General features: G+C 50.6%; 1 protein-coding gene across 1 annotated transcript in view; it reads left to right on the top strand.

The window, feature by feature from the left end:
* The first annotated feature begins 18,633 nt into the window (after window positions 1-18,633).
* The window catches only part of IGFBP2 (insulin like growth factor binding protein 2), a 29,119-nt gene continuing 22,837 nt past the window's right edge, over window positions 18,634-24,915 (top strand). Inside the window, exon 1 of the mRNA XM_043910105.1 lies at window positions 18,634-19,168. Within this exon, the coding sequence (XP_043766040.1) occupies window positions 18,748-19,168 (421 nt within the window). The 5' untranslated portion in view covers window positions 18,634-18,747. The remainder of the gene's footprint in view (window positions 19,169-24,915) is intronic.

The raw sequence follows: 24,915 nt of genomic DNA, 5'->3' as shown, positions 1-24,915 counted from the left end.
TGCCCGAACCGGGGACGCGGGGCGGGAGGCGCTGGCGCATCCTGAGTACTGGAGTGCGCCACTGGAGTGAGGTGAACAGTTCAGCCTTTGGAATATATACAAGTGTTTGTTTTCTTTTCCCCAGCGCCCAGCTCATGCCGTCCCATCCTCGGTAGCTGAGCGAGGATACAGTGGGTGGATTAGCGTTTCTCAGTCCCCGTGGCTCTGGGCTGCTCTGCACCCTGACATGATAGGTGGAGAAACTGAAGCATCCAGAAACATTCAGAGCAATTTGCCAGTTGCCCACGGCATCCAAGCGCATGAACCTTTTTCTGTTAATTCATCTATTACTGTATTTTGCAAGAGTCAGGTCCTTGAGGGATTGGGGGAAAACTGGTCTTCCATCAGAGGTAACTGGAGAAGCACTGTTTAAGAGCAGACGCTGAAGAGTCTGGGCTGGGAAAGAGGCTACAGATATTCGGGTGTGTGACTTAACCTCTCCACCGGGACTTGGGTTTCTCCTCTGCAAAGTGGGATAATAATGTTGGGAGCATTCAGATTCTCCACATTCAGCAGAGGAGCACCAGGACTGCTGGGCACAGGGTGAGGGGCATGTGTGCCACCCGAGGCTCCTTGATTTGAGTTGATTGAACCTCCAGGATCATTCTCCACTGACTCTCTGGAGCTCTCTGAGGACATAACTCTATTTCCACTCTTTGCTGTTTCAGTAAGTACTGATTCCGGTTCTCTCCCTAGACTCCCCACTTGCTGCCTTAAGTTACAAGACCACATGATGACACCTGCGTCATGGGGTCAGCCCAGAGCAGTGGGTTCACGACTAGGACAGTCAGGGAGGTCAGGGGTAGACCAGAAGAGGAGAGCCAGGGGCAGGCACTGGGGTCTGAAGAGAAGATGTCTAGAGGGAGGGATGGGGGTGAGGGTCACTGGACCTGAGTCACAGGATAGGAAGTGAAATAGGGACTCCACAAAGACAGTGGAGGATGGCCCCAGGAGACAAGGATGGGAGATGGTGGCAGAATTCCAACAGGCAGTCCAGCCCACTCGCAGCTGCCTTTCAGATGCTGAGCATGTACCTTGCTGCTTGAGCTTCTAGATCTTGAAGATATTCTTGGTGTCTGACAATCCCTGTTGACAGCGTGACAGATCTCACTCATCCTAGGAAGGAATGTCTCTGCAGATCCTGACGCTTGGGGGGGATGAGACATTACCACGCCTGATCTCTCCTTCTCCAAATGGCATTTGGTCAGGAAGCTGTCAGGTCTCCAGGACCCTGAGCCGCTCCTTTCATCCTGGTTGCACTTGTGTGCCCGGTCCAGAGTCTCCCTCTCCTTGAGGGACTCAGTTGTTGGATGGAGAGGACAGTAGAGCACTCACATTGCCAATCCTAGGCTGGTGTCCAACTTGGAGGCAGGTTGGGGCGCTTTGTACAATGTTCTTCTTTTCTTTTCCAAATTTTCAAGTAGTTACCAGCATTTTCAGGTCAGGAGAATTCAGGCATATGTCTGGAGAATGATTTTGCTTTGAACATCAGCCAGTTTGATTACCTTGAACCCTCTTTCTTGAAAGGCTGCTGTCACTAGGACTGAGCAGTAACTGACTCATCCGATGACACGTGGACTCTCCATTTGCCGCAGTCCCCACCACTCCTGACTGTCTGGCCTTTTGCCTGGTGAACTTGTGTTCACTTTCTGGCACACAGAAACATTTGACTTTGCAAACTTTTGTCCAAACTTACTTTCTCCCAAAGTCCCTAATGAAATTCTCTTCATTATTCATGGGGACCTGCTGTTTTTCATTTCTACTCTATACTCCATCACCTACTTCATTCCTCTCCCCTAATCTAACCTCAGTTGACATTAGCATCTGTAGAGTATTTTAAAGATATTTAGACCCTACGTAGAGGGTCCCAGAGCTTCCAGACCTTTCTCATCTTGGATCCCCCGCCTACTTGGATAAATATTAAAACTTATAATAATGTACATAAAGCTTTTCAGAGTGGCCAGCATGTAGAAAGAACTCAGAATTGAAAAGTGTGGGTTATTGCTTTTATTATACCCTAGTTGTTCTAAGTATAGATTTCTAAACCCTCCTTGAACCCCTCCCCCCATGCCTCTCCTATAACTCAATACTATGCTCTTGTCTCTTATCTGGGGACATGGCCACAGCTTTCTAACTGGCTTCTCTCCTCTCCTTGGTCCCCTTCAGTTCAGTTCAGTCGCTCAGTCGAGTCCGACTCTTTTCCACCCCATGGACTACAGCATGCCAGGCTTCCCTGTCTTTCACGATTTCCCAAAATTTGCTCAGACTCATGTCCACTGAGTCAGTGATGCCATCCAACCATCTCATCCTCATCTCATCCAACCATCTCAACCATGTCATCCTCTTCTCCTCCTGCCTTCAATCTTTCCCAGCATCAAGGTCTTTTCCAATGAGTCAGTTCTTTGCATCAGGTGGCCAAAGTATTAGAGCTTCAGTTTCAGCATCAGTCCTTCCAGTGAATATCCGGGACTGATTTCCTTTAGGATGGACTGGTTTGATCTCCTTACAGTCCAAGGGACTCTCAAGAGTCTTCTCTAACACCATAGTTCAAAAGCATCAATTCTTTGGCGCTCAACTTTCTTTATGGTCCAATTCTCACATCCATACATGACTATTGGAAAAACTATACCTTTGACTATGTGGACCTTTGTTGGCAAAGTTATGTGTCTGCTTTTTAATATACTGTCTAGGTTTGTCATAGCTTTTCTAACAAGAAGGAAGCGTCTTTTAATTTCATTGCTGCAATCACCATCTGCAGTGATTTTGGAGCCCCCCCCCAAATTAAGTCTGTCACTGTTTCCATTGTTTCCTCATCTATTTGCCATGATGTGATGGGACCAGATGCCATGGTCTTAGTTTTTTGAATTGTTGAGTTTTAAGCCAACTTTTTCACTCTCCTTTTTCACCTTCATCAAGAGGCTCTTTAGTACCTCTTTGCTTTCTGCCATGAGGGTGGTGTCATCTGCATATCTGAAGTTATTGCTGTTTCTCCCAGCAATCTTGATTCCAGCTTGTGCTTCATCCAACCCAACATTTCACATGATGTACTCTGCATATAAGTTAAATAAGCAGGGTGACAATATACAGCCTTGATGTACTCCTTTCCCAGTTTGGAACCAGTCCTTTGTTCAATGTCTGGTTCTAACTGTTGCTTCTTGACCTGCATACAAATTTCTCAGGAGGCAGGTAAGGTGGTCTGGTATTCCCATCTCTTGAAGAATTTTCCACAGTTTTTGTGATCCACATAGTCAAAGCCTTTGGCCTAGTCAATGAAGCAGATGTTTTTCTGGAATTCTGTTGCTTTTTCTATGATCCAGTGGATGTTGGCAATTTGATCTCTGGTTCCTCTGCCTTTTCTAAATCCAGCTTGAACATCTGTAAGTCCTCGGTTCAAGTACTGTTGAAGCCTCGCTTGGAGAATTTTGAGCATTACTTTGCTAGCGTGTGAGATAAGTGTAATTGTGTGTTAGTTTGAACATTCTTTGGCATGGCCTTTCTTGGTCCCCCTACAAATCTTTTATCCCCCTATTAGGAGCCACCTAAAATGCAGTTTTATCCGTGTTATTCTCCTGCTTAAAGTGCTCGATGCTCCTCCTTTGCTTGGACATGAACGTTTTCACAATTCTTCACGGGACTTAAAAGTTGCTCTAAGACCTGTCTCCTCCCTCCTGCTCCAGCTCCCTTCCTCCCATTCTCAGTCTTACCCTTAACTTCCCAGCAATACAAACCTCCAGCAGTTCCCACCACAGCCCAGGCTCTGCCTACCGCCGTACTTTGTGCCATTCCAATGGCTTGGCAAGCCCTTTGCAACCCAACCCAACCCCTTATCTGTCTCTAGACCCTTCCTGAGCCTTATCATCTCCAAGAGGCCCTTCCTGTGCTGAGGTAGCTGCCTGCCCCATTGCCTCCACCCCTTGTTCCACCCAGCCTGCCCGCTCTGTTCATTTGGCAGGACTCTGAGTTCATGGTCTTTTATTTTTATATCCCTAAAGCACAGGAGGGCTTCTTGGCTCAGTGCTAAAGATTCCACCTGCCAGTACAGGAGATGTGAGTTTGATCCTTGGGTCAGGAAGATCCCCTGGAGAAGGAAATGGCAACCCACTCCAGTATTCTTGCCTGGGAAATCCCATGAGTAGAGGAACCTGGCGGGCTTCAGTCCATGGGGTCTCAAAAGAGTCAGACATGACTCTGAGACCGAACAACAGCAAAAGCACAGTAGGGGCTTAATCAATGCATGTTAACTCAATGAATAAGCGAAGGGATGCCTCTTATTTCTCCAATTAAAAGGTAGCTTTTGCAGCCCAGGCCTGTGCTTTTCCAATGAAAGGGGAGTAGGTGCTAAGCAACAGAGCTCTTGGGTGTGCAACTCCAAGCTTCATGAGGCTGGAGGGTTTCTGCTCAGCATTTTTATAGAGATGGATTTGGCTAGTGACTCATTTCACCCTGTTATTTCTCCAGGATTTCGCATTGCAGTGGAATGTTTTCCATCACAGGTGCTGTGACCATATGACCTAGACTGTGGGTGGTCAGACATTCTGTCTTTGTCCTTAAATATGCACCTATACTCTGAGACCACAGATCCAGGTTGGAGGTTGAAGTGTCATGGGCACCCTGCCCTCAGCTCTTAACCCCCATGCCTGTTCACTTTTTAGGAAAGGGAGGTTTGCACCCCTCAGATGAGAAGGTCATTAGAGGTACGGGGTGCAGGGAATGGTCATTCATTCAGCAGACTGTGTTGGACCAGGTCCTGGCTAAGTTCTAGGCACACAGTGGTGAGTACAACGGTCAGTCCTGTGTGGAGCTTACCTTCACGTGGTCAGACCGTAAGGAACTTACAGTCCAGTGTGGGGGACAGTCATCAGCTACGTGCCTAACTCAGGGTGAAGCCATATGGCTGGGAAGTGCCACAGAGAGTTCTAGGGTGCCTGGGGAGTCTGTAAGGAGGGTTTGACCAATGGGAGGGAAGGCCTTCCAGAAGGTTTAGATGATGGAGGAGATGGTTGAAGAAGATGCTGGCTGGTAAAAAGGGAAGGGACTTGAAGCGCCAGTTAGAGAAGGGAGGTGCTCGGTGTGCAGAGAGGCTCGAGATGGATGGGGACCCCACGTAGGCCCTTGATGGCAGATCTGAGGCTTTGAGTCTTTATCCTAAGAGCAAAGGGAGACCACTTTTTGAGCAGGAATCTGAGTTGCTTGTAGTTGTGTTTGTAACAGAATCCTCTCTGGTTGCAGCGTGGAGAGCAGGTGGGAGCTGGGTCGAGCTTTCTTAAAAGGAAGCTCATGAGGAGAAACCCCCTTACCTGTCTGCCAGTCATGTCTGTTCTCCCCACCACCCCCGAGTCCCCTAACCTCCTCCCACATAAGCTCCCTCAGGAAAGGGAGCATTGTCCACTTTTGTTCACCCATTTATCCCAAACAAAGAAAACTACTCCTGGTACATAGCAGTTGCCCCAAATTCCTGAAGGTCTCCAAACTTTGCAAGTGCTTCAGGGAGGGTTATGGCAATCTCAGATCCAGGGGTGGCTAAGACAGGCATGGGTCATCTTGACTCATTTGAATAATTTGTCCTGGAGCCTAGCATGGGCTCAGGCCAAGGATTCAAAGGATCCCATTGTCTCAAAGGGAGAAAGAAGAATAATCAAGGAAATGACTAAGACAGGATAATAAGGGCCTGTCTTCAGTACAGAATGATGAGTTCTGCAAAAATGAATCTTTGGGAGTTTGCTTGATCTAGGTCAGCAAAATCTCATTTGGTGCCTGCTTTCTGCAAGCTGTATGCCTTGGATAGGTCACTTTAACTTCTCGGGGTCTCACTTTCCTTATCTGAAAAATGGGGATGATAAGAACTGCTTTATGGGGTTGTTCTGAGAATTAAGTAACTCAATGAGATTATTTTTCTAAGTCTTTTTGCTAAGAGACTGGTACAGAGCAGACCACTCAGCCATCCCACTGCTCTCTTCTCCCTCCCCCCCTCCCCCTTTCTTCCTCCTTCTTTCTCCTTTCCCTTCCTGTTCTTCCTTCTCTCCTGTTGCTGTTGCTATTACTATTATTCACTAGCTAGCTTCCCTGGTGTCTCTCCAGAAAGCCATGTGTGCATGTGTGCTGAGTTGCTTCAGTCCTGTCTGACTCTTTGCGACGCTATGGACTGTAGCCCACCAGGCTCCCCTGTCGATGGGATTCTCCAGGCAAGAATACTGGAGTGGGTTGCCAGGCCCTCCTTCAGAGGATCTTCCTGACCTGGCGATCGAACTGACATCTCTTATGTCTTCTGCATTGGCAGGCAAGTTCTTTACCACTAGTGCCACCTGGGAAGCCCCCCCAGAAAGCCATGAACCATGGTTAATTCATAATTCCTGCTTCTACTACCTTATAATTATATAGAGTTGCCCACCTGAGAAACAGCTCAGTTGCAACCTTGCATGTCCTCATGCCTATTACTCTGGGGCTTTACTTGAAACCACACTTGCTTTCTCTGCTCTCAACGGCTTAATATATGTAGTATGTCTTTCCTAAATCAGATGTCATTCCAGCCTCCCATGGCATCTCCTGTGTAGCTGCAGAAGAGAATGGCTGCCCACCCCACCCTCAGGGGAATGCCCTCCCCTGCAGGCCACTTCAAAGGGAATTTTGCTTAGCCCTCACAACCTATATTTTAAGTCAAATCCTTTGAAATAAGCTCTCTAGTCTGGGTGGAAAAGTCTCACCAGGCATTTTTATGTGAAGTGGAAACAGAAAATCTCATTTTTATAGAAAGGACCAGTCTGGGGCTTCATCATCTAGTGGAGAAGGTTGGGGTCGACCTGGGATGTGTTAACAGAAAAGGCCTAGATGCATAGGAGTCCAGACTGCCAGCTTCCTGGAGAGCTTCCCCGATGGCTCAGCGGGTAAAGAAGCCGCCTGCAACGCAGGAGACATGAGACTCGGGTTCAATTCCTGGAAGGTCACATTAAATTCCTGTCCAGCTTCTGTCAGGGCAGGCTGGGAGCACACGTCCAGGATCTGAAGACTGAACTCAGCCCTTCCTCCTCATTGGATGAGATAGTTTGGGTGAGGAATGGGACCCCCTGTGGGTGAAATGTGCCCTTACCTCCCACTGTGGCCCAGAAGGAACTGGAATCAAATGGGATGTGGACAGAATCATAAACAACTGCCCTGCTATGGGACACGGTGCTTATCTTCACAAATATTGACTTTGGAGGATCAAACAAGTGGCCAAAAAAACAATAATATTTTCTGCAGAGGGAAGGACCTGTTCCAGATGGCTCGGACCGGGCAGAGCGGACAGGCAGTGTCAGGTGGCATCTTACAGGGTGAAGGTCTCCAGGGGAAGTCGTGCCGGTGGGTGGAAGCTTCAGCATCGCTCCAGCCTGGAGGGAAGGTGGGATGAGGCTCAGGTGCCCACGGGTGGCCTTGAAGGATACCAGACACCCCATGTCCTGGGCCAAAGTTTTCACAGACAGGGGATTGACTGTTCTGAGAAGCCAGATCCTCACAGTAAGAGCCCCCTTGGGTTCAGCAGACAGTAGGTTGAACCTGCTCTTCGGAATAAACATCCTGCCAGAAGCTGTCATGGATGATTCCACTCAATCCTTACAGAAGCCCTGTGAGCTACGTGTTCTTACCCCTATTTGGCAGATGGTTAAACTGAGGCTCCAAGCTGTTTGGTGACTTATAAAGTCATCTTGGGCAGAATCGGCACTGGGACCCCACAGAGCCGCCTCTAAAGTATGTGGGCTTGTCCTGGGTGTTTCAAGCTATGAACTCCTTAGCGTTACAACTCAAATGCCCCTTCACACACTGAGGGTCCAGAGATCAGGATTCTGGACCAAAAGCAGAAACTGAGGTCATTTGGCTGAGCTTCTGGGTTGTAGCTATTTCGTAAAGACGCGGATGGAAATAACTATCGATTCTTCATTCTGACCGTGGGCAGGAGGCACAGTTTGGAAAGTATTGGCAAAACGCCCAATGCAGCGCTGTGTGTGTGTGTGTTGTGTGTAATGGTGTTAGGGGATTCAGTGTGACTCTGAACCTTCCCTTCTGCCCAGATCCCAGAGGACAATACCTTAGAGTCCCATAGCCACTGATAATCATTACAATAGAGCAGAGTCCCTGGGACTTTTCTCTATAGAAGGAAAGCACGGGGTATAGAAAGAGGCCTGGAGTTGGGGGTCAGCGTGGGATGAAAGGGATATGAAAAGGATATCATTAAAGAAGATAACTAGGATGGAGAAAGGAGGCTGAGAACACAGAGAAAAAGACCAAGATAAGCTACAGAGTAGCAGAGAGAGGCACCAGCAGAGGAGATAGAAATAGTTGCACCCTGACAGTTGCAAAGAAGAGAAACACTACAGAAAATGAGGAAGACAAGTTTCCCTGGAGGCAGCAATCAGAGAGATTTCCAGTGGGAAGAACGTGCACTCGGGAGGCTGTGGGTGAGGGGGTGCGTGGGGGGCTGTGGAGAAGCAGCAGAGGGTGCTGAGCGCCGGGTGACACCCCAGAAACGCAGCACTGCTGCCTTTAGCAGCCCCAATGTCCTGCCAACCACCACCAGCCTCCAGAAAAGTCGATTCCAACACGCACCCGCTGTCCGCGGCAGAAGCCCAAGGGGGTTGTGGAGCTGAGATGTGGGGAAGGGATAAAGGATGCCACCCTCACAACCAGAGCTCTGATTTCTGACACCACCTCCAGGAAGCCTTCCCAGGCCACTGTTTAGGCTGTGGGGCTCCCCCCGAGTAGCCCAATGCCTCATCATCCCCTTGCTTCACATTCGTGGCTCAAGAGATTCTAATCAGGGTCAGAAATCTCTATAGGTTCTTTTATTTGTGTTTTTCATGTGGGAGTGTATTGTTTCTTTTAATAGCCTGTACATTTCTCTCCTATTTCTGTTAGATCTCCTTCGCAGGATCTGTGCAGGGCTCCTGTTCTTTTGAGTACGTACAGCATTCTCTACTCCTTCCTCTTTTAGCAACTTATACTTTTCACAGTTCCCATGCTTATTAAATTTTGGGACATTCTCCTGGCTATGGTTTCTGTTAAAAATCCCCTTTCTACTTGATAACTCTGTATAGCGCCCGCTGTCCTTTGTGGGGTATTGACACTCTCAAGAAGGCGGAGTAAGGTACTTTTATTCCCATTTTATGGATGAGAGGACTGAATTTCAGAGACTTCCTTGAAATACTTCATCTGGCCCAAAGGTTAAAATATCTTCTATACTGTGTACTGGAGTGTGGTACACAAGGTGATTTTAGGTGTATTTTGAAGAACATCTTTTAAGTTATGTTTTTTTTTTTCATGTGTAAAGGAAACATAATATATGAAACCTGTTTTCAGAAATATTACTACTGCAGTATTTTATTTAAATAAAATATGTGAGTTGATTTAAAGGTAAATATTAAAGAAATAATTGAAGTCACTCAGGCTAGGTCCCCAAAGGACTGATGTTTGGGAAACACTTCTAGGCATCTGCTCTGTCAGCAACGGCCCAGTCAGTGCGGTTTATGGCCTGCCCACGGCCAAGATAAGGGGACAGGAGTGCCAAATGGAGTGACCATTGCTTCAGGAGTGAAACCGCAGATTGGCCCCCTGACCTTGAACCAGGAGGAGCTTGTTCTTCCTCAGGCCGCAGTTCTTCCATCTGTGCAAAGAGGACTCACTGAGCCTGCCCACGTGTTAGCACCTAGGCAGGGTGGGATAATCTCCATCTACTGTGGGCAAAGCCAGGCAGAAGAGGTGTGTACACTGCCAGTGCATGGGGAGATGGGTGGAAAACACAAAAACACAAAGTAACATAAACTCGGATCTTAGAATAGCTGCCACAGAGCTCCAGTCCTGAATGCCAGTGTTCAGGTGTTCGGCCCAATGGGCAGCATCACATGGGGCTGGCCTCGTCCCCGCCCAAGGTGCTCTACAAGGAGTGGAGCAAGAATGCTATTAGAAGAGAGTCTTCACAGCTCCCTGCCTGCCTCCCAGGAAACTTCCCTCATCTTCACACTGGCCTGTTTAGAGTCTCTAAATTGGGGGGGGGGTCCTCCTCTTCCCCGAGGAAATGACTGTTTGCTACCTCCGACCCCCTCAATGACTGAGCTTCCAGACTGGCTGGCTGATTTCATCATTTCCTTCTCTGCTCAAATCTCCCTCCCTTCCCCCTCAACCTCCGCTGAGCAGTGGCCCTCTCACCAGCGGGCTTCTGATCGGAGGGGAGAGGCTGGGCTGTAATTGCAGAGCAAAGGAGTGCGTGTGGGATCACTGTGTGTCCTCCACGCAGTCCTCCCCCAGGTGGGAAAGGGGGATGGGAGGGCAGAAGGACACGTTCAAACCCATGTGTCACCAGCAACTCTGTAAGAGCCCAGACGTGCCCACAGCGACCTCACGCCTTCCCTGACTCTCAGCGGAGGCAACAGATTTCCTGGAAAGGGGAGTCAGGGCGATGAAGTGTGTGCCACCGTGGGGGAAGCCAGAGACGACGGAGGTGGGGGGAAGGGTGTGTGTGTGCAGGGGTCTGTGTGCACAGCTGGACACACAGATCCCCCGGCCTGCATTGCAACAGGCTTTTGTGGTGGACTTGGGTTTCAGCTGTAGGAGGAGCTCAGGGTGTGTGTGTGTGTGTGTGTGTGTGTGTGTGTGTGTGTGTGTGTGTGTGTGCTTTTGTGGTGGACTTGGGTTTCAGCTGTAGGAGGAGCTCAGGGTGTGTGTGTGTGTGTGTGTGTGTGTGTGTGTGTGTGTGTGTGTGTGTGTGTGTGTGTGCTTTTGTGGTGGACTTGGGTTTCAGCTGTAGGAGGAGCTCAGGGTGTGTGTGTGTGTGTGTGTGTGTGTGTGTGTGTGTGTGTGAATGTGGACTGCTGGTGGCCTTTCAGCTGTAGGAGGAGCTCAGGGTGTGTGTGTGTGTGTGTGTGTGTGTGTGTGTGTGTGTGTGAATGTGGACTGCTGGTGGCCTTGCCGAGCAGAAGGCAAGCTGAACCGAGCCTGTGAGCCTGCAATTCCACACGGCCAGGGCCTTGGAAAAGCTGGCTGCTTCCCTCCTCCCATCCTTTATTTGTTTAGCTTTGCCGGCTTCTCAGTGGCCCCAAGGGGGTGAGGGTGGGGGTAATGGGAAGATGAGATAATTGTGGGGCCCTGAGCAAGTTTGCTTAGACAGTATTGTGTGACTGCGATTCACTGAACAAGCCAGCAAGGGCGAGAGACCCCCTGGGAAGAGTGGGGGAGGGAGCAAAAAAAAACCCCAAGTACGACAATACTAAAAGTAAACTGGAAGAAACACTCAAAGCCAAGAATCTGTTCCCATCGAGAGGGGCCAAAGGTGGTGAGGGTGAGCAGCCTTTCCCCCAGTGGAGGGCTGGGAGTGGGGGCGGTGGGGATTTGCCCGGAGGGGAGTTGGTGGGGCGGGGGCGTGCGGACAGATTTAGGATTAAGAAGTCTGGTGCGTTTCAGGAGCTCCCCCATCGGAATAAGATGGGCTGTTGTTTGCCAGGGCCTGAAAGGTTTATTTAACGATTCCAGATAGAGTATCGCCAAACAGATGTAGTCTTGTTCCTCGAAAGAAAAGCTGCAGCCTGGAGGAGGGGGGCAGGCCCATCTAATGGGAGCAGTGGCCCTGCTCAAATTTTTCACAGATGCTGCACCCCGCTCAAAACCTTTTCAGGGAAGCCAGTGCTGTCTCACTGGGTCCATGGCATCTGCCTTGCCTCCTGGTGCCGCCTGTCCTGCCTTCTTCCTTCATGAAGTCTCAGGGAGTATCCTATTGAACTCTGAGTCTTGTCTTATATGACTGGGGTTGGGTGGTGGGGGTAGGAGTGGGGGTCCCCCTGGGCCTGGCCAGATGCTGGATTGAGATTGTCTTCTGGTGACACTGGGGATCTAGACAGCTCACTGTGGGATTCTGGGAAGGAGAGAGGATCCCTGGAGAGGGGACAGAGCTGGTCTTTCCAACAGGCATCCTGTTGCTCCCTTGCGGTTGCATGTAGGTACGTTCTAATGGGCGGTCAGTTGGATGCAGGCTGGGGAATAGCACTCCAGGGTCTATATTATCTCCTGGGTTTGACCGTCTTTGAAAGCCTGCTCTCTAGCATCAAGGAGGCCCTAGTGTAGAGGTCAGCATCCTGTTGTCCCTGGGCAAATTCTGGCCATCATCTGTTCTCATAAATGAAACATAATTGGAACATGGCTACTCTCCTTTGTTTGACTATAATCCTTGGCTGCTTTGGGGCTGGGATGACAGAGATGAGCAGATGTGACAGAGACCATATGAGGCCCGCAATGCCTAAAATACTTACTGAAGGGTTTTTTGTTTGGTTGGTTTTTTAAAACTAAAAATGTCTTCTGGACCCTGATATGAAGGCTGGGGGATGCTCTGCTCAATGCCTCTCTTTCATAGGCAATGGGTACTCTGGTAGTTGGTGATGGACATGGAGGCCTGGTGTGCTGCAGTCTGTGGGGTCGCAACGAGTCAGACTTGACCGAGCGACTGAATTGAACCGAACCGAACCAAGGTCCCAAACCTGTCAGGAATTTCCACAACACGTTGACCTCAACAACCTCCCGAAAAAGGAGGGAAAATATGTGACTTGTTTAATGGGTAGCACCTCTTTTCTGCCGTGTGGAACTCCGCTCTGCTAGGTGTAAGACAGTGAGCCCTGGAGGCTGGGAGGGAGAAAACCCAGTGCAAGGAAAAGTACTGATTCATTTAATCACCTGGCTCAACTACTGGCCAGGACAGTGTTCTTGGATGCTTGGCTTGGTTAGGCTGACCCAGGTCCCAGACTCCATCTACTATAGCCACATGGAGGAACCCATGTGACGATGACCCAGCAGAGCCTGACCAATCCATAGAACCATGACTGATGATACACGTGTTTGTTTTAAGACTTAAGCTTTGGGATGATGGGTCCACAGTGAGAAATAACCAGACCAGGAAACAGGCAGTGGGGGCCATGAGGAGCAGGGGGGACGACTAGGGTCATACACCTTGAAGTCAGCAGCTAACTCTGAACTGAGTGCTGGTGTCTTGGCTTCTCTGGGATTGTAGAAAGGTAATACTATTTGGGTGACCACAGATAGGTCACTGAACCTCCCTGGGCCTCTGAGGATATTCATGAGAAATGAAGTAATTCTTGTGAAAGTATTTGCATGGAATTACTGCCCCTAGTTTTGTTCTTTTCTTCCTGTCATCACTGCATTTCATTGCCTGTTGCTTTGGCCGTGTAGGTCCGCTGGACCTTCTATTACAGGAGGGAGAAGGTTCTGAATCTGTGCTTTCTGCCAGGCCTCTGAGGCATCTATGCTCTGGTGTCTTTTTCTTCCTTGTCTCTCTTGCACTTGTACATGCAGTTATCCCCGCCCTACCTCTCTAGAGACTAGGGAGCCACTCCCCCTTCCCCGTCAAGCTCGGTGAATTCCTCCCCCTGCAGACATTTCACCAGCTGTGTTAGAGGAAGGGATGTGAGACTTTCCTGACCCCACACTGAGGAACTCTCAGTCTCCCGAGCATCAGGTAATAATAACATCACGGCTGTCTGTTGTTGAGGGCTGTGTGCCAGGTAGAGTGTGAAGGACTCACTTTGATCATTTCATTCACTCCTTGCAGCAACTCTCTCAAATGGGTACCATTATTATCACCTCCTTATGACAGATGAGGAAACTGAGGCTCAGAGAAGGGAAGTTAACTTGTCCCAAATGACAGAGCCAGGGCGGGGAGGAGCTGGACACGAATCCAGGCAGTCCGGCTGCAGAGCCTTCTCTGAACTCTTCCACCAGCCTCTGGTGCTCACGTTGTCATCCGATTCTTTCCCTTTGTGTCCTCTCCTTTTGGTCACGTTAGAGTCATCCAGCTCGATTCAGTAACTTCTAAGGGAAAGGGTTGCACAAAGGCCCAAGCCAGCATCTGGGGAGAGGTATCTGGTAAAGATGTTCTGAAGACAAAGATGACGATGGTGATCCGATCACGCTGTTGCCCTGGTACCCGATGCTCATTTGGGAAACCCCCACAGAGCACGCAGCCTTGGCCTCTGAGAGCACATTCTTCAGTTTTCATGTTGGTTGGTGGGGTTTCCAACCACTGGATCAGAAGGTCCTCTTGCCTGTCCATTTTGTTTCAGGACGCATCAAAGAGGAGGTGGATAGCTGGTTTGCAGCAAGGGCTTCCCTGGTGGCTCAGACGGTAAAGCATCTGCCTGCAATGCGGGAGACGTGGGTTCGATCCCTGGGCAGGGAAGATCCCCTGGAGAAGAAAATGGCAGCCTACTCCAGTACTCTTGCCTGGAAAATTCTGTGGATGGAGGAGCGTGGTAGGCAATCCCAGGGATTGCAAAGAGTCGGACATGACTGAGCAACTTCACTGGATGAATAGAGAGTAGAAGACACTTTCTCTGCCCAAGCAATAGTCTTAACCTTTTCTCTTTTCCCTTCCTCCTGAAACAACTACAATTAAAACCCCATAATAAAAAAGGTGGCAACTCCTACAGGCAAGATGATTTTAGGTGCTACTCAAGATGTATAATCATGATACATGGACATGACATTACATCACATTATATGACACAATTCCCTTTGAAAATTCCTCCTATTCTATCATTAGAAAGGTGCTCAGCTTCTTCAGTCATCAGGGAACTCCAAAATAAAACCATAATTAGATACAACTACGTATTACCAGAATGGATACATTGAGAAATGACGGAAAATGCCAAGTGTTGGTAAGGATGGGGAGAAAGTGGAACCCTTATAAAACTGTTGATAGGAGGATAGATTCATACATTTATTTGGCATGGATTTCTGGCTAGATCTCTGAGAGCTGAGCATCGGTACACGTCACGATCCAGAAATTTCACATCCAGGTAGGGAGGCCACGGAAATGTGTGCCTAAGAGGAGACGGGACGAACAACTACACGCAAGATTATGGACAGATCTCACGAGTGTAGGGCTGAGCAGGGGAAGTCAGAGACAAAAAGACTACATGTTGTACGGTTTCATTTATATGAAATGTAAAAATGGGCAAAACTCATCCACACTAGTAGAGGTCAGGATAATGGTTTCCCTTGGTGGGGACGTAACACCAGAAGGCAGCAGGCAGGGGTCTTCTGTTGCTGTTAATGATCTTTCTTCATCAGGTTATATGGGATTCCTCAAACAGTCCTCGAGTTTATGATACATGTACTTTTTTGCATGTATGTTACATTTCAATAAAATGTTTTAAAAAATATTCCTCTCCTTCTGATGACTTAATGGAGAAAAATTTCAGCTTGGGTCAGGCTTGCCTTTACTACTGCTCTTTAGACTTGGCTCATCTTTTGTTAACCAGAGGAGTATGCCAGCCTCAGAGGCTGCAGCAAGCAAGAGGTAAGCAACTTGAACTGAGTAACATTGTTTTGTTTTTGTTGTGTTTATTTTTATGGTTGCTATCTATATATGGCCATCCATCAATACTGCTCTTCCATTTATGGTAGTGATATAAAGTTGCATTAAAAAAAGCTTTAAGTAAAAAAGGAAAAAAAAAAAGGGGGATTGACTTTCATTAAGAAAATATTATGTAAATAATAGTACAGGTGGTACTTAGTTACGGTAAACCCTGTGAGGGTGGGGTTTGTGAAGCACTTTTCAAATGGAAAAAAGGCAGGGATTAGGGGGAGTAAACCAGTTGCAGCCTGTCTCCTTCTCTCAAGGAGTCCTCACTGCCTCATCCTCAGCACAGACAGGCTCTCAGGACAGGCCTAAGGACATCACAGAGGAACTCATGAGAAATGTAAAGACAGATATGCTCTAGCAGGCTAGGAGCTGAGTACCTGAGTTCACTCAGGATTTATCCAGTCTGTGTGTACCAGGCGCTGTTCTAGGCCCTGGGACTGCAGTGATGAACAAAATGGAGGAGTCCCAGGCCAGCTAGTAACCTGCACAGGGTCTTGGTCAAGCCCTTGCTCCTCTTCTTGAGACTTTAGTCCACTGAGGATGTTCTGTGATTGAAGCCTCAGCAGAAGGTGGACTTTCTGGAGTAGGACTGTAGACTTCAGGGTGGTTAGGAAAGGACTTAAAAAAGATGGGGCTGCTGGTAGCGACCGAATGTGCATACAGAGGGAGGAGGATTACTCTTAATCAGGGAACAAAGAGAATTGGTGGAGGATCTTCAGACTCATCAGAAAGAAAATTTTCATTGAGCACTTGGCATGTGTCAAATTAGTCTTACTTTGCCCGCTCATCTCCATGGTTCTTGGCTAAGAGATCAAGAACTTTAAAGGAGATGGAAGAAGAATGCGTCTGAAAAGATAAGTGAAGAGCTGAATGAATGAATGAATGCCTCAACTATCCTCTCAACAGCCTCATGATTGAGCCTTACCTTTCGTCTCTAGCTACTGGGCACTGCAATGGCAACTGATTATCAGGGCCCTGAGAGGAGTATTTCCAGAGACCATACTTTTCATTCATTCAGCACATTTATTGAGTGCCTACAAGGCTAGTTCAAATTGAAATGTGCTATAAGCAGAAAATTGGCACTTCCCAGGTGGCTTAGTGGTAACAAATCTGCCTGCAATGCAAGAGATGTGGATTCGATCCCTCGACCAAGAAGATCCCCCGGAGAAGGGAATGGCAATCCACTCCAGTGTTCTTGCCTGGGAAATCCCATGGACAGGGGCGCCTGGCAGGCTACAGTCCTTGTAGCTGTAGCCCAAGCCTACAGTCTTGGGTTGCCAAGAGTCGGACACAACTGAGCACACACAGACACATACGCATAAGATACACCTCAGAGTTTGAGGATTTAGTATGAAAAAAGGAGTGTTAAATCTCTAATAACTTTTAATATAGACTACACCTTGAAATGATATTTTGAAGAAACTAAATAAAGTATATACTAGAATGGGTTTCATTTATTTCTTTTTACTATATTTTAGCATGACTACTAGAAAATTGAAAATTGCACATGTGGTTCACGTTTGTGGTTTGCAATAGATTTTATTGGACAGCATCATGCCAGAGTGTGTCTACTCTGAAGATGTTCAGACTCTAGCGGATGAGACCAATAGAAACAAATGTTACAAGGTTGGCACAGGATGCTAGGGTCACCGAAGGGAAGGGTGACCAGCAGCTTCCCATGCCTGTCTCTTCTTAGTTCCATCAGGTCTGCACTAGATACAGCTCTGTGATTTCCAGAAGTCCAGTTCTATTTCACTCCTCTGCCCAAACACGGACGCTGCACCTCCCTGCCCATTATATGAAGCCAACCCTCCACCCAAGTCAACTGGATTTCCTGCCAGTCCTCCCCCTGCCTCCAAGCCTTTCTCCATCCTTGCTTTCCTATTTTCAGGTCTTTGCTTTAGCTGGTCCCTCTGCTCAGGACGCCCTTGCTATGTCTGTATGTCCCCTGGTAGAATTCCAAGCTTCAATTTAAATTCTGATCCACCCCTGCAATCCCCATCACCTTGCCATTTAAACATTTCTCCTCCTCAAAGCCTCTGACAACCAGTTATTTGTTCATCTCACTAAACTCACCCTCGTAACATTGTTGGTTCCTTAAGATCAGGCACTTGCCTTCCTGGGGCATGGCGCGGACTTTCAAGGCCAGGTGGCCACGTGGAAGGGTGGCATGGAAGTATTGAGAAATCAGACCCAGGCTGGAGGCAGTTCAATGATCCTATCCCTTCCAAGAGAATCTGAAAAGAATCTTTGTTAGGGTCACAAGAGATGCGTGATAATTCAAGACTGGACTGTGGGGTCCAGTCTGGAATTTCTGTGAGTTGGGGACAGCTTGGATGGATGAGTCAGTAAATCAAGCTGAACAATGAAGGGAGGCCATTCTTGTCCACCTGCATTTAATGGAGTGAGCTCTAAATGACCTTACTGCAGGGCATTCTCCCACACCTGGAACACGGCTCTGACCTAAGACCCCTGAAGCAGGGTGTTCTGTCCTGCTTGTCCAGGGTGATCTGCAGTGGGTGCGGTGGGGCAGGTCCCCAAGGGATTCTCTGCGGAGGGAGGGGGTGTGGAGCTGAGTAAGCCCGGAAGAGGGGAGATTTCTTAGTGTCCAGAAATTGTATTTCAGGTACTTACACGTTACCAGATGCCTGCAGGGTTGGGAAACTGCAATAGTCCCTAAGAGGGGCAGTTCGGGGGTAGGCTGATCTAGAGGACGTGAACAGCCTCCCGACTCCGAAGTCACTGTCCCAAACGGCACGTCAGCAGTGGGGGAAAACCCGAGGATGGAGGGAACTGCTGGGAGTAGACTGAAATCTACTTGAAGGTCATGCCTGACGTCCTCTGCATTCCCTCCAGCAGTGAGCCCAGCGCCGGCCACATGGGAAGCGCACAAACGAAGTCCTTCCGAATTGAACCGAAAACAGGAGACAAAAGCACCCACTCCTGCCCTCTCCCGCGCCGATCTTAACCCAAACCCCCAAGTTATTCTCATCTTCCTGGAGTCAGGGAGCCCGGGGTGGAAGTGCGTGAAGGGACGGAGGCCAGAGGGTGTAGGGGACCCACGCTGCAGGCGAGGAGGTGGGGGTGGGCGAGTGGGCGTGCGCGCACGCAGAGGCCCGCGCGCGGGAGTGTCGGGGGAAGGGGGTGGTCTCCAAAAGGGGGAGGGGAGAAGGCAAGGGGGCGGGGAGAAGCAGGGCCCTTTAGGACCCGGCTGCGGCGGCGGGGGTGGAGAAAGAAGCGGAGGAGGCGGCTCCCGCGCTCGCAGGGCCGTGCCACCTGCCCGCTCGCTCGCCGCCGTCGCGCTCACCGCCGCCGACATGCAGCCGAGACTGGGCGGCCCCGCGCTGCCGCTGCTGCTGCCGCCGCTGCTGCTGCTGCTGCTGCTGGGCGCGGGCGGCGGCGACTGCGGGGCGCGCGCCGAGGTGCTGTTCCGCTGCCCGCCCTGCACGCCCGAGAGCCTGGCCGCCTGCAAGCCCCCGCCCGGCGCCGCGGCCGAGCCGGCCGGCGACGCCCGCGTGCCCTGCGAGCTGGTCCGCGAGCCGGGCTGCGGCTGCTGCTCCGTGTGCGCCCGGCTGGAGGGCGAGCGGTGCGGCGTGTACACCCCGCGCTGCGGCCAGGGGCTGCGCTGCTATCCCAACCCGGGCTCCGAGCTGCCCCTGCGGGCGCTGGTCCACGGCGAGGGCACTTGCGAGAAGCACGGTGATGCCGAGTATAGCGCCAGCCCCGAGCAGGTTGCAGGTAACGCGGGGCTGGGACAACTAGTTGGGAGAAACTTAGAGGGCGGGGGTGGGGGGTGGGGAGCCCGGCTAGCGGCCCTTCTGGAGGGAAGGAGTGTAAGGCGGGACCTCAGAGACCGTTTTAACGGAGGAAGAGCAGGGTCCTGGGCCGGCTCTGGGTGGGGGTGGGGGCGTTGTTGGGAGGGGGGAAGACCCGAAAGTCAGGCCCGGGGAGAGGAACTGGAGCTGGAGAGGGCGGAAGATCCCCGGCTACTAATTTGGTGGGGAATAATACGGAGAGAGAAGGCATCCCTGTTACCATAGGCTTCCCTACTGGAAGGTACCCGACTTCTGTTTTGGAGGGGGGATTTGCTGGGGAGGAGGGTGCTGGTCAGATCGGTGGGAGTAGGAGCTTGAGGCTTATCTGGGGCACCATTTGAGCTGGTGGTCGCCGGCCAAAGGTTCCCGGAGAGGTCCTGGTGGAGGACGCTGCCCGGGGTGGGGGTGGGGGGTGCGGGGGCGGAGGCTGGCGGGTACCGGTGACACCAGGGACCTCTAGTGAGAAGGGGGCGCTAGGAGAAGGCAGCGGCTCATTGAGGTCCCTTCCTTCTGGGATTGTGAGGTGAGAAGAAAAGACTTGTGCATACTTTTTGTAGGGTGGGCTGCCTAGGAGGAGTAAAAAAAAAAAAAAAAGGAACGCTGCTATTTTACAGAGAGGACGAAGAAGGCGCTCGCTTTTGTGTTGGGTGGAATGATAAAAGAGGAGCATTTGGGAGGCGAGAAGGAGACCCCAACCGTTGAGTCACTGTAACTCAAGCCAGGTCGTCGGCTGCATGCAGTCTGGGGCGCGGGCAGCCTTGCCGCTCATTTTAGCATCTGGGCCCCCGGGCGTCCGGGCGGGAGGATGCCCCAGCCGGGACGCAACTACCCTTAACAGAGCGAGGTGTCGCCCCCCGCCGTCCTATGCTAATTGACGGAGCTCTTCCTGTCCCATAGAATGGGGGCTCCGAGATTCTTTGTAAGGAGCTCTAAGCCCCCGCCCCCTTCCCCCCAACAAGTTTTTTTTTTTTTGGACACAACCAGACTATAAATATCTCACGTGTTTTTTTTTTTTTTTTGGTTGTTGTTGTGTTTTTTTCTTTTTCTTTTTTTAATTACAAAAGCCTCCTGCTTCAGTGGTCTGGAGGAAGCTGTAATTATTTTCTTTCCTCTTGGAGACAGTGGTGAAATGTGTTCACTGCTTGCTGCCGTTGTTTAAAAAGCAAGCGAGTCTGACCAAGTTTCTCAAACTTAGAGACATTTACAAAAAGAAGGAAGGAAGAAAAGAAAAAGTGAAAAATTCTTGCTCCCGTCTTAGTGTTGACCCCCTTCCCCCTGCTCACCCCCCATCGCCCCCCCCCCCCCCCACCCCGTTCCTTCAGCCTGCTATTGTTTTTTGTCTGTTCTTGAGAAGACAAGAAGGGGTCAGAGTTGAAATTTTTTACGGTCGCATTTTGACCTTGAGTGCACAGCAAGTTAGGGCTTCCTCCAGCGGAACCCCTCAGTCCCTTTCTTCTGGCTGGGGCTTGCCTCCCTCCCCAGCCTGCCTGGAGGTTAACCCTTCCAGCTTCTCTTAGAAAGCGCTAATGCCAGGGAAAAGAATCTGCAAAGTCCTTTTACTGCGGGCGCCCATCCCCCCAGCCCTGCGTCCGCTCCCCCCGCCCCCCCACCGTGGTCCACCGGGGGGTACTGTGGTTTTCTGACAAACTAAACCCAGCAGGGTGAACTTTTGTTCAAAAGGCCTCCAAGTTCATAGAATCCTTTGGATTTTGACTGTTGTAACCAAGTGCGATAGTACACGTCCTTCCTAAACGTTTTAGTTTTTTTTTTTTTTTTTCCGTTCTTCGTTCTCACTTTCTGCCTGAAAAACCAGCTCCCCTGCCTCCCAACCCCCGAGGCAGGTCAGGGTTCTTCAGAAGGGACCAGATGTGGGGAATTCTCCCCGTGCACTCCTCCCTGGAGTCGTTAGGGGAACTCGGGGACAATGGGGTGAGTTCACGGGAAGAATGTCACAGGATTTTCTGCCTGGTTATGGGACTCCTTTCCGCCAGCTAGCCCCAGCTGCCTCCTCTGCCTGCTCCCAATGGCCAGACAGCCTCCTTCCGCATTTTTCTCTTGTGTTGCACGTTGGGAAGAGGGGACACCAGGGTGGGGGGGGGGGGAGCGGGGAATGTGGGGTGGAAGCTGAGTGGGTGCCCTGGAAAGAAGTGTCAAGAGCAGGGTGTCTGCAGTGTGAGGAGGGCTGGGGGGAAGGGGACACTGTTGGGAGAAGCCTGGGCTTGCAGGGGTGGGGAGGGGTGGGGGGGTGCAGGGAAGAGAGAGGGGCGAGTTTGGAGGTTCCTGTGTAGGAGAGGGTCCTGGGCTGGGGCAGGGATTGGGATGCTGAATGAAGAATGCGGAAGTCCGAGTTGGGTGGGGTGGCCCAGATGAGACCTTAGCACTGAACGCCACTGCCTCCACTCCATCACCCATCTCTTCTCCCCCACTCTGAAGAATAACACCCCCCTCCCCATCCCAGCCTGCCTTCCTCTGTGAGCAGGTTGCTTTTTGAGCATTTTAAACACACCCTTCTTATTTCGAGGCAGCAAACCCCAGCAGTTCCGGCTTTGCTGTTGGCTCTTTTGTCTTTGTTCCCAGGACTCAGGGGCTGTGCTGCTGGCTTCCTGGGGATGGCTGGGATGCTGGGGGTGGGGCTGGGCACACCAGCGGCTGCTGAGCCTGCATCCCATGGTGGTGATGGGCTGGGACCCACTGGTTTCAAAGAAACCCAGAAGTCACACGGAGGCGAGGCGGGGCGGCGCTGGGAGGGGGGTTGGAGTAGGTGGGCCTGGAAGAAAAATAGCAGGGGGACCCTGAGACCTGCTTGAAGTCTGGACCTAAGAAATGTGTGGGTGTGTTCGGTAGCGGAATGTGCAGAAGTACCTAGAAATGTTGGGGAAAGAAAAGGAAGCAGGCCTGGGCCGGTCCGGGCCCTTTCAGAATTCAGGGCTTCGGCCGGGCGGACTGGCTCCCTCCAGCATCTCCCCAGCCTCCTTCCCCGCCGCTTACAATGCCGGGGATTATGCCGAGGGGCGGAGCCGCCCAAGTGGCCGTCTGGCCCGCTGCACTTATAAAGGTGCTATAGAAATGTGCAGTCATTCAAAGTCCCAGGGCAGGCAGGCCGGCGGGCGGGCCAGGGGAGGCTTTGCCTCTGCAGTTGCTGGGGCAGCATAAAGGGGGGCAGAGGCGAGGGCTGATTTACAGTGGTTCAGTGCAGCTTCAAAGAAGGGGGAGAAAAGCAACGGGACTTCTGGCTCGGAGCACTGCTTTGCATCTTGTCTTGCATAAATTTGCATACTGAGTTCAAAGTCGTAAAATAGTCTCGGGGAATGAGTGGGACCCACTGTCAGTGATTGCTAGCATCACTACCTTCCGGCCCCCTCACCCCCACCCCCTTCTGGACGGAACACCCAGAACTAGCTCTGCTAAGCCGCTCTGCCTGAGTATGTTGGAAGGGGAGATGGGGGACTAGAGGGCTGCTGCTCCTGGGTTCTTCTGGGGAGGCCTGAGACTTATAGTTCCTGGACTACAGGATCAAGCTGGGTGTGGCTCCGGGCGGCGCTATGGCCTTGGAGGCAGGACTGGTCTGGAGGGCGTGACTCCCCAGGTTCCGAACCAGCCTGGCCAGAGGCAGGCAGTGTTGGAGTCTTTGCCTGCAGGCTCCCTGTTCACCTTCCACTCCTGCCTAGAGTTCACTGAGCTCGTTCCCTTTGTGTAGAAATAATGACCCATGGTTGGATGGCATCACTGACTCAGTGGACGTGAGTTTGAGCAAATTCTGGGAGATGGTGAAGGACAGGGAAGCCTGGTGTGCTGCGGTCCATGGGGTTGCAAAGAGTTGGATATGACTGAGTGACTAAATAACAATGACCCCATCTATTCCTTTAATGAGGTATTCAAGTGAGCTTTGAGGGAAAAAAAAGTCCCATATAACAGTGTCAGAGAACTTAGAGAAAAAAAACCAGAGGTAAGGAGCCTCTGAATTAGGATAGGTGGTGGAGTCTAGGGGGAAAGAAGAACTTGTCTGTGGTGGACATGTGTGTCTTTCTATGCAGTGGTTCTTGACCTGATTGGGTCATTGAGTTTCCCGGCAGGCAGAGGGAAAAGGGAGGCTTAGATTTTGTCACTGTTAGCTTACCTTAGCACTCAGCTTTAAAATAAGCTTTTCAGGTACACAGTTTCTTTGGGGGAAATTATTCCTATAGAAATGCCTACAGGGTTTCTGACAGTAACGGCTGTTACTCAGCTAGAGTCATCAGCTGTCAGACAGGATGACTTTGAGAGCATCTCTGTTCTCTAGCCCATTGATCAGGTTAGCTTCTAGTCGTTTCTCAGATTAGCTATTCTCTGCTATAGGAAATGGAGAAGGCAATGGTGATCCACTGCAGTACTCTTGCCTGGAAAATCCCACGGATGGAGGAGCCTGGTAGGCTGCAGTCCATGGGGTCGCAAAGAGTCGGATACGACTGAGCGACTTCACTTTCACTTTTCACTTTCATGCATTGGAGAAGGAAATGGCAATCCACTCCAGTGTTGCCTGAAGAATCCCAGGGATGGCGGAGCCTGGTGGGCTGCTGTCTATGGGGTCGCACAGAGTCGGACATGACTGAAGTGACTTAGCAGCAGCAGCCATAGAAAATGGGACACACAATTGCTAAGTTTTGATATGAGCAAGTTCCAAAAATTCTTGGTTTAATGAAATGCAGGATTGGGGGGGCGTTGGGCAGGAGGGGAGGGCAGGGCAGGAAGTGCTAAAGCGAATGAGAGAGAAGCAGAAAATGAACAGGCTTGGGCCCACGTTTGGTTTTGTTGTTGGTCCTCCTCACATACTACAAAACTACGGGAAAAAAAAATGTTTCGTCATCATTATTATTGTTTTTAAGGAGACTGCTTATCCAGGAACTGCATTTAGTTTTAGTCTTTCTTTTCTCTGTCCACCTCTGCCTTCTCCAGCCTGTGAACCATTCTCTTCTCCCATGCTTCTCCTCTTGTGACTCTAGAACACCTTGCTGGATGCTAAGCAGGTGGACATGGCTTGAAAAAAAATGATGTGGGAAATAGATTGGCTCAGCCATCCTCAGAGATTCAGAAGTAGATGGAGACCACATAGATAATTGGGGATTGGCATGTTTGAATGAAACCTGACTCTTAAATGAGAAGGGCGGTTAGCTGGCGTTGCAGGAGCTGGGCTTGGTGGGGCTTGGAGGGGGGAAGCCTTATCCTCCCAGGGGGTTCCTGCTCAGGCTGCTTCTGCCACAGCCAAGACACAGATCAGTGAGTTTATACTTCTAATGCCCCAGGACGCTGGTGGTCTGGTTGGCAGATGTTCAGAGCCCCTCTACTTCTCCTTGTGATCTCTGGCCAGTTTGCTGAGATGGCAGGCAGGCTCCCATCTGTCCTCGTCCTGGTCGCAACCAACTTCTTTGCCTGCTTCATCTCCTGTCTTAACAGCAACCCTTCGAGGAAGGCCTTTTACCTCCATTTCACAGGTGTGGACTCTGGGGCTCAGCGGAGGGGTCCCCTTAGCAGGTAAGTAGTGAGGTGAGAAGCTAACCTGGCTCCCTTTCTTCTGAATCCCTCTGCCTCCATGGCCAAGCAGGGGAATGGGGGCCTTTGGCAGCAAAAGCCTGTGACCCCATCAACCAGAAGGTTTGTTCCTGGACACCTGCCACTTGCAGGTGATGCTTGGCC

Source organism: Cervus elaphus, chromosome 8 (genome assembly GCF_910594005.1).
Source record: "Cervus elaphus chromosome 8, mCerEla1.1, whole genome shotgun sequence".
Lineage (NCBI taxonomy): Eukaryota > Metazoa > Chordata > Mammalia > Artiodactyla > Cervidae > Cervus > Cervus elaphus.
The sequence above is the reverse complement of the archived record's forward strand: the minus strand, read 5'-3'. Positions and strand labels throughout refer to the sequence as shown.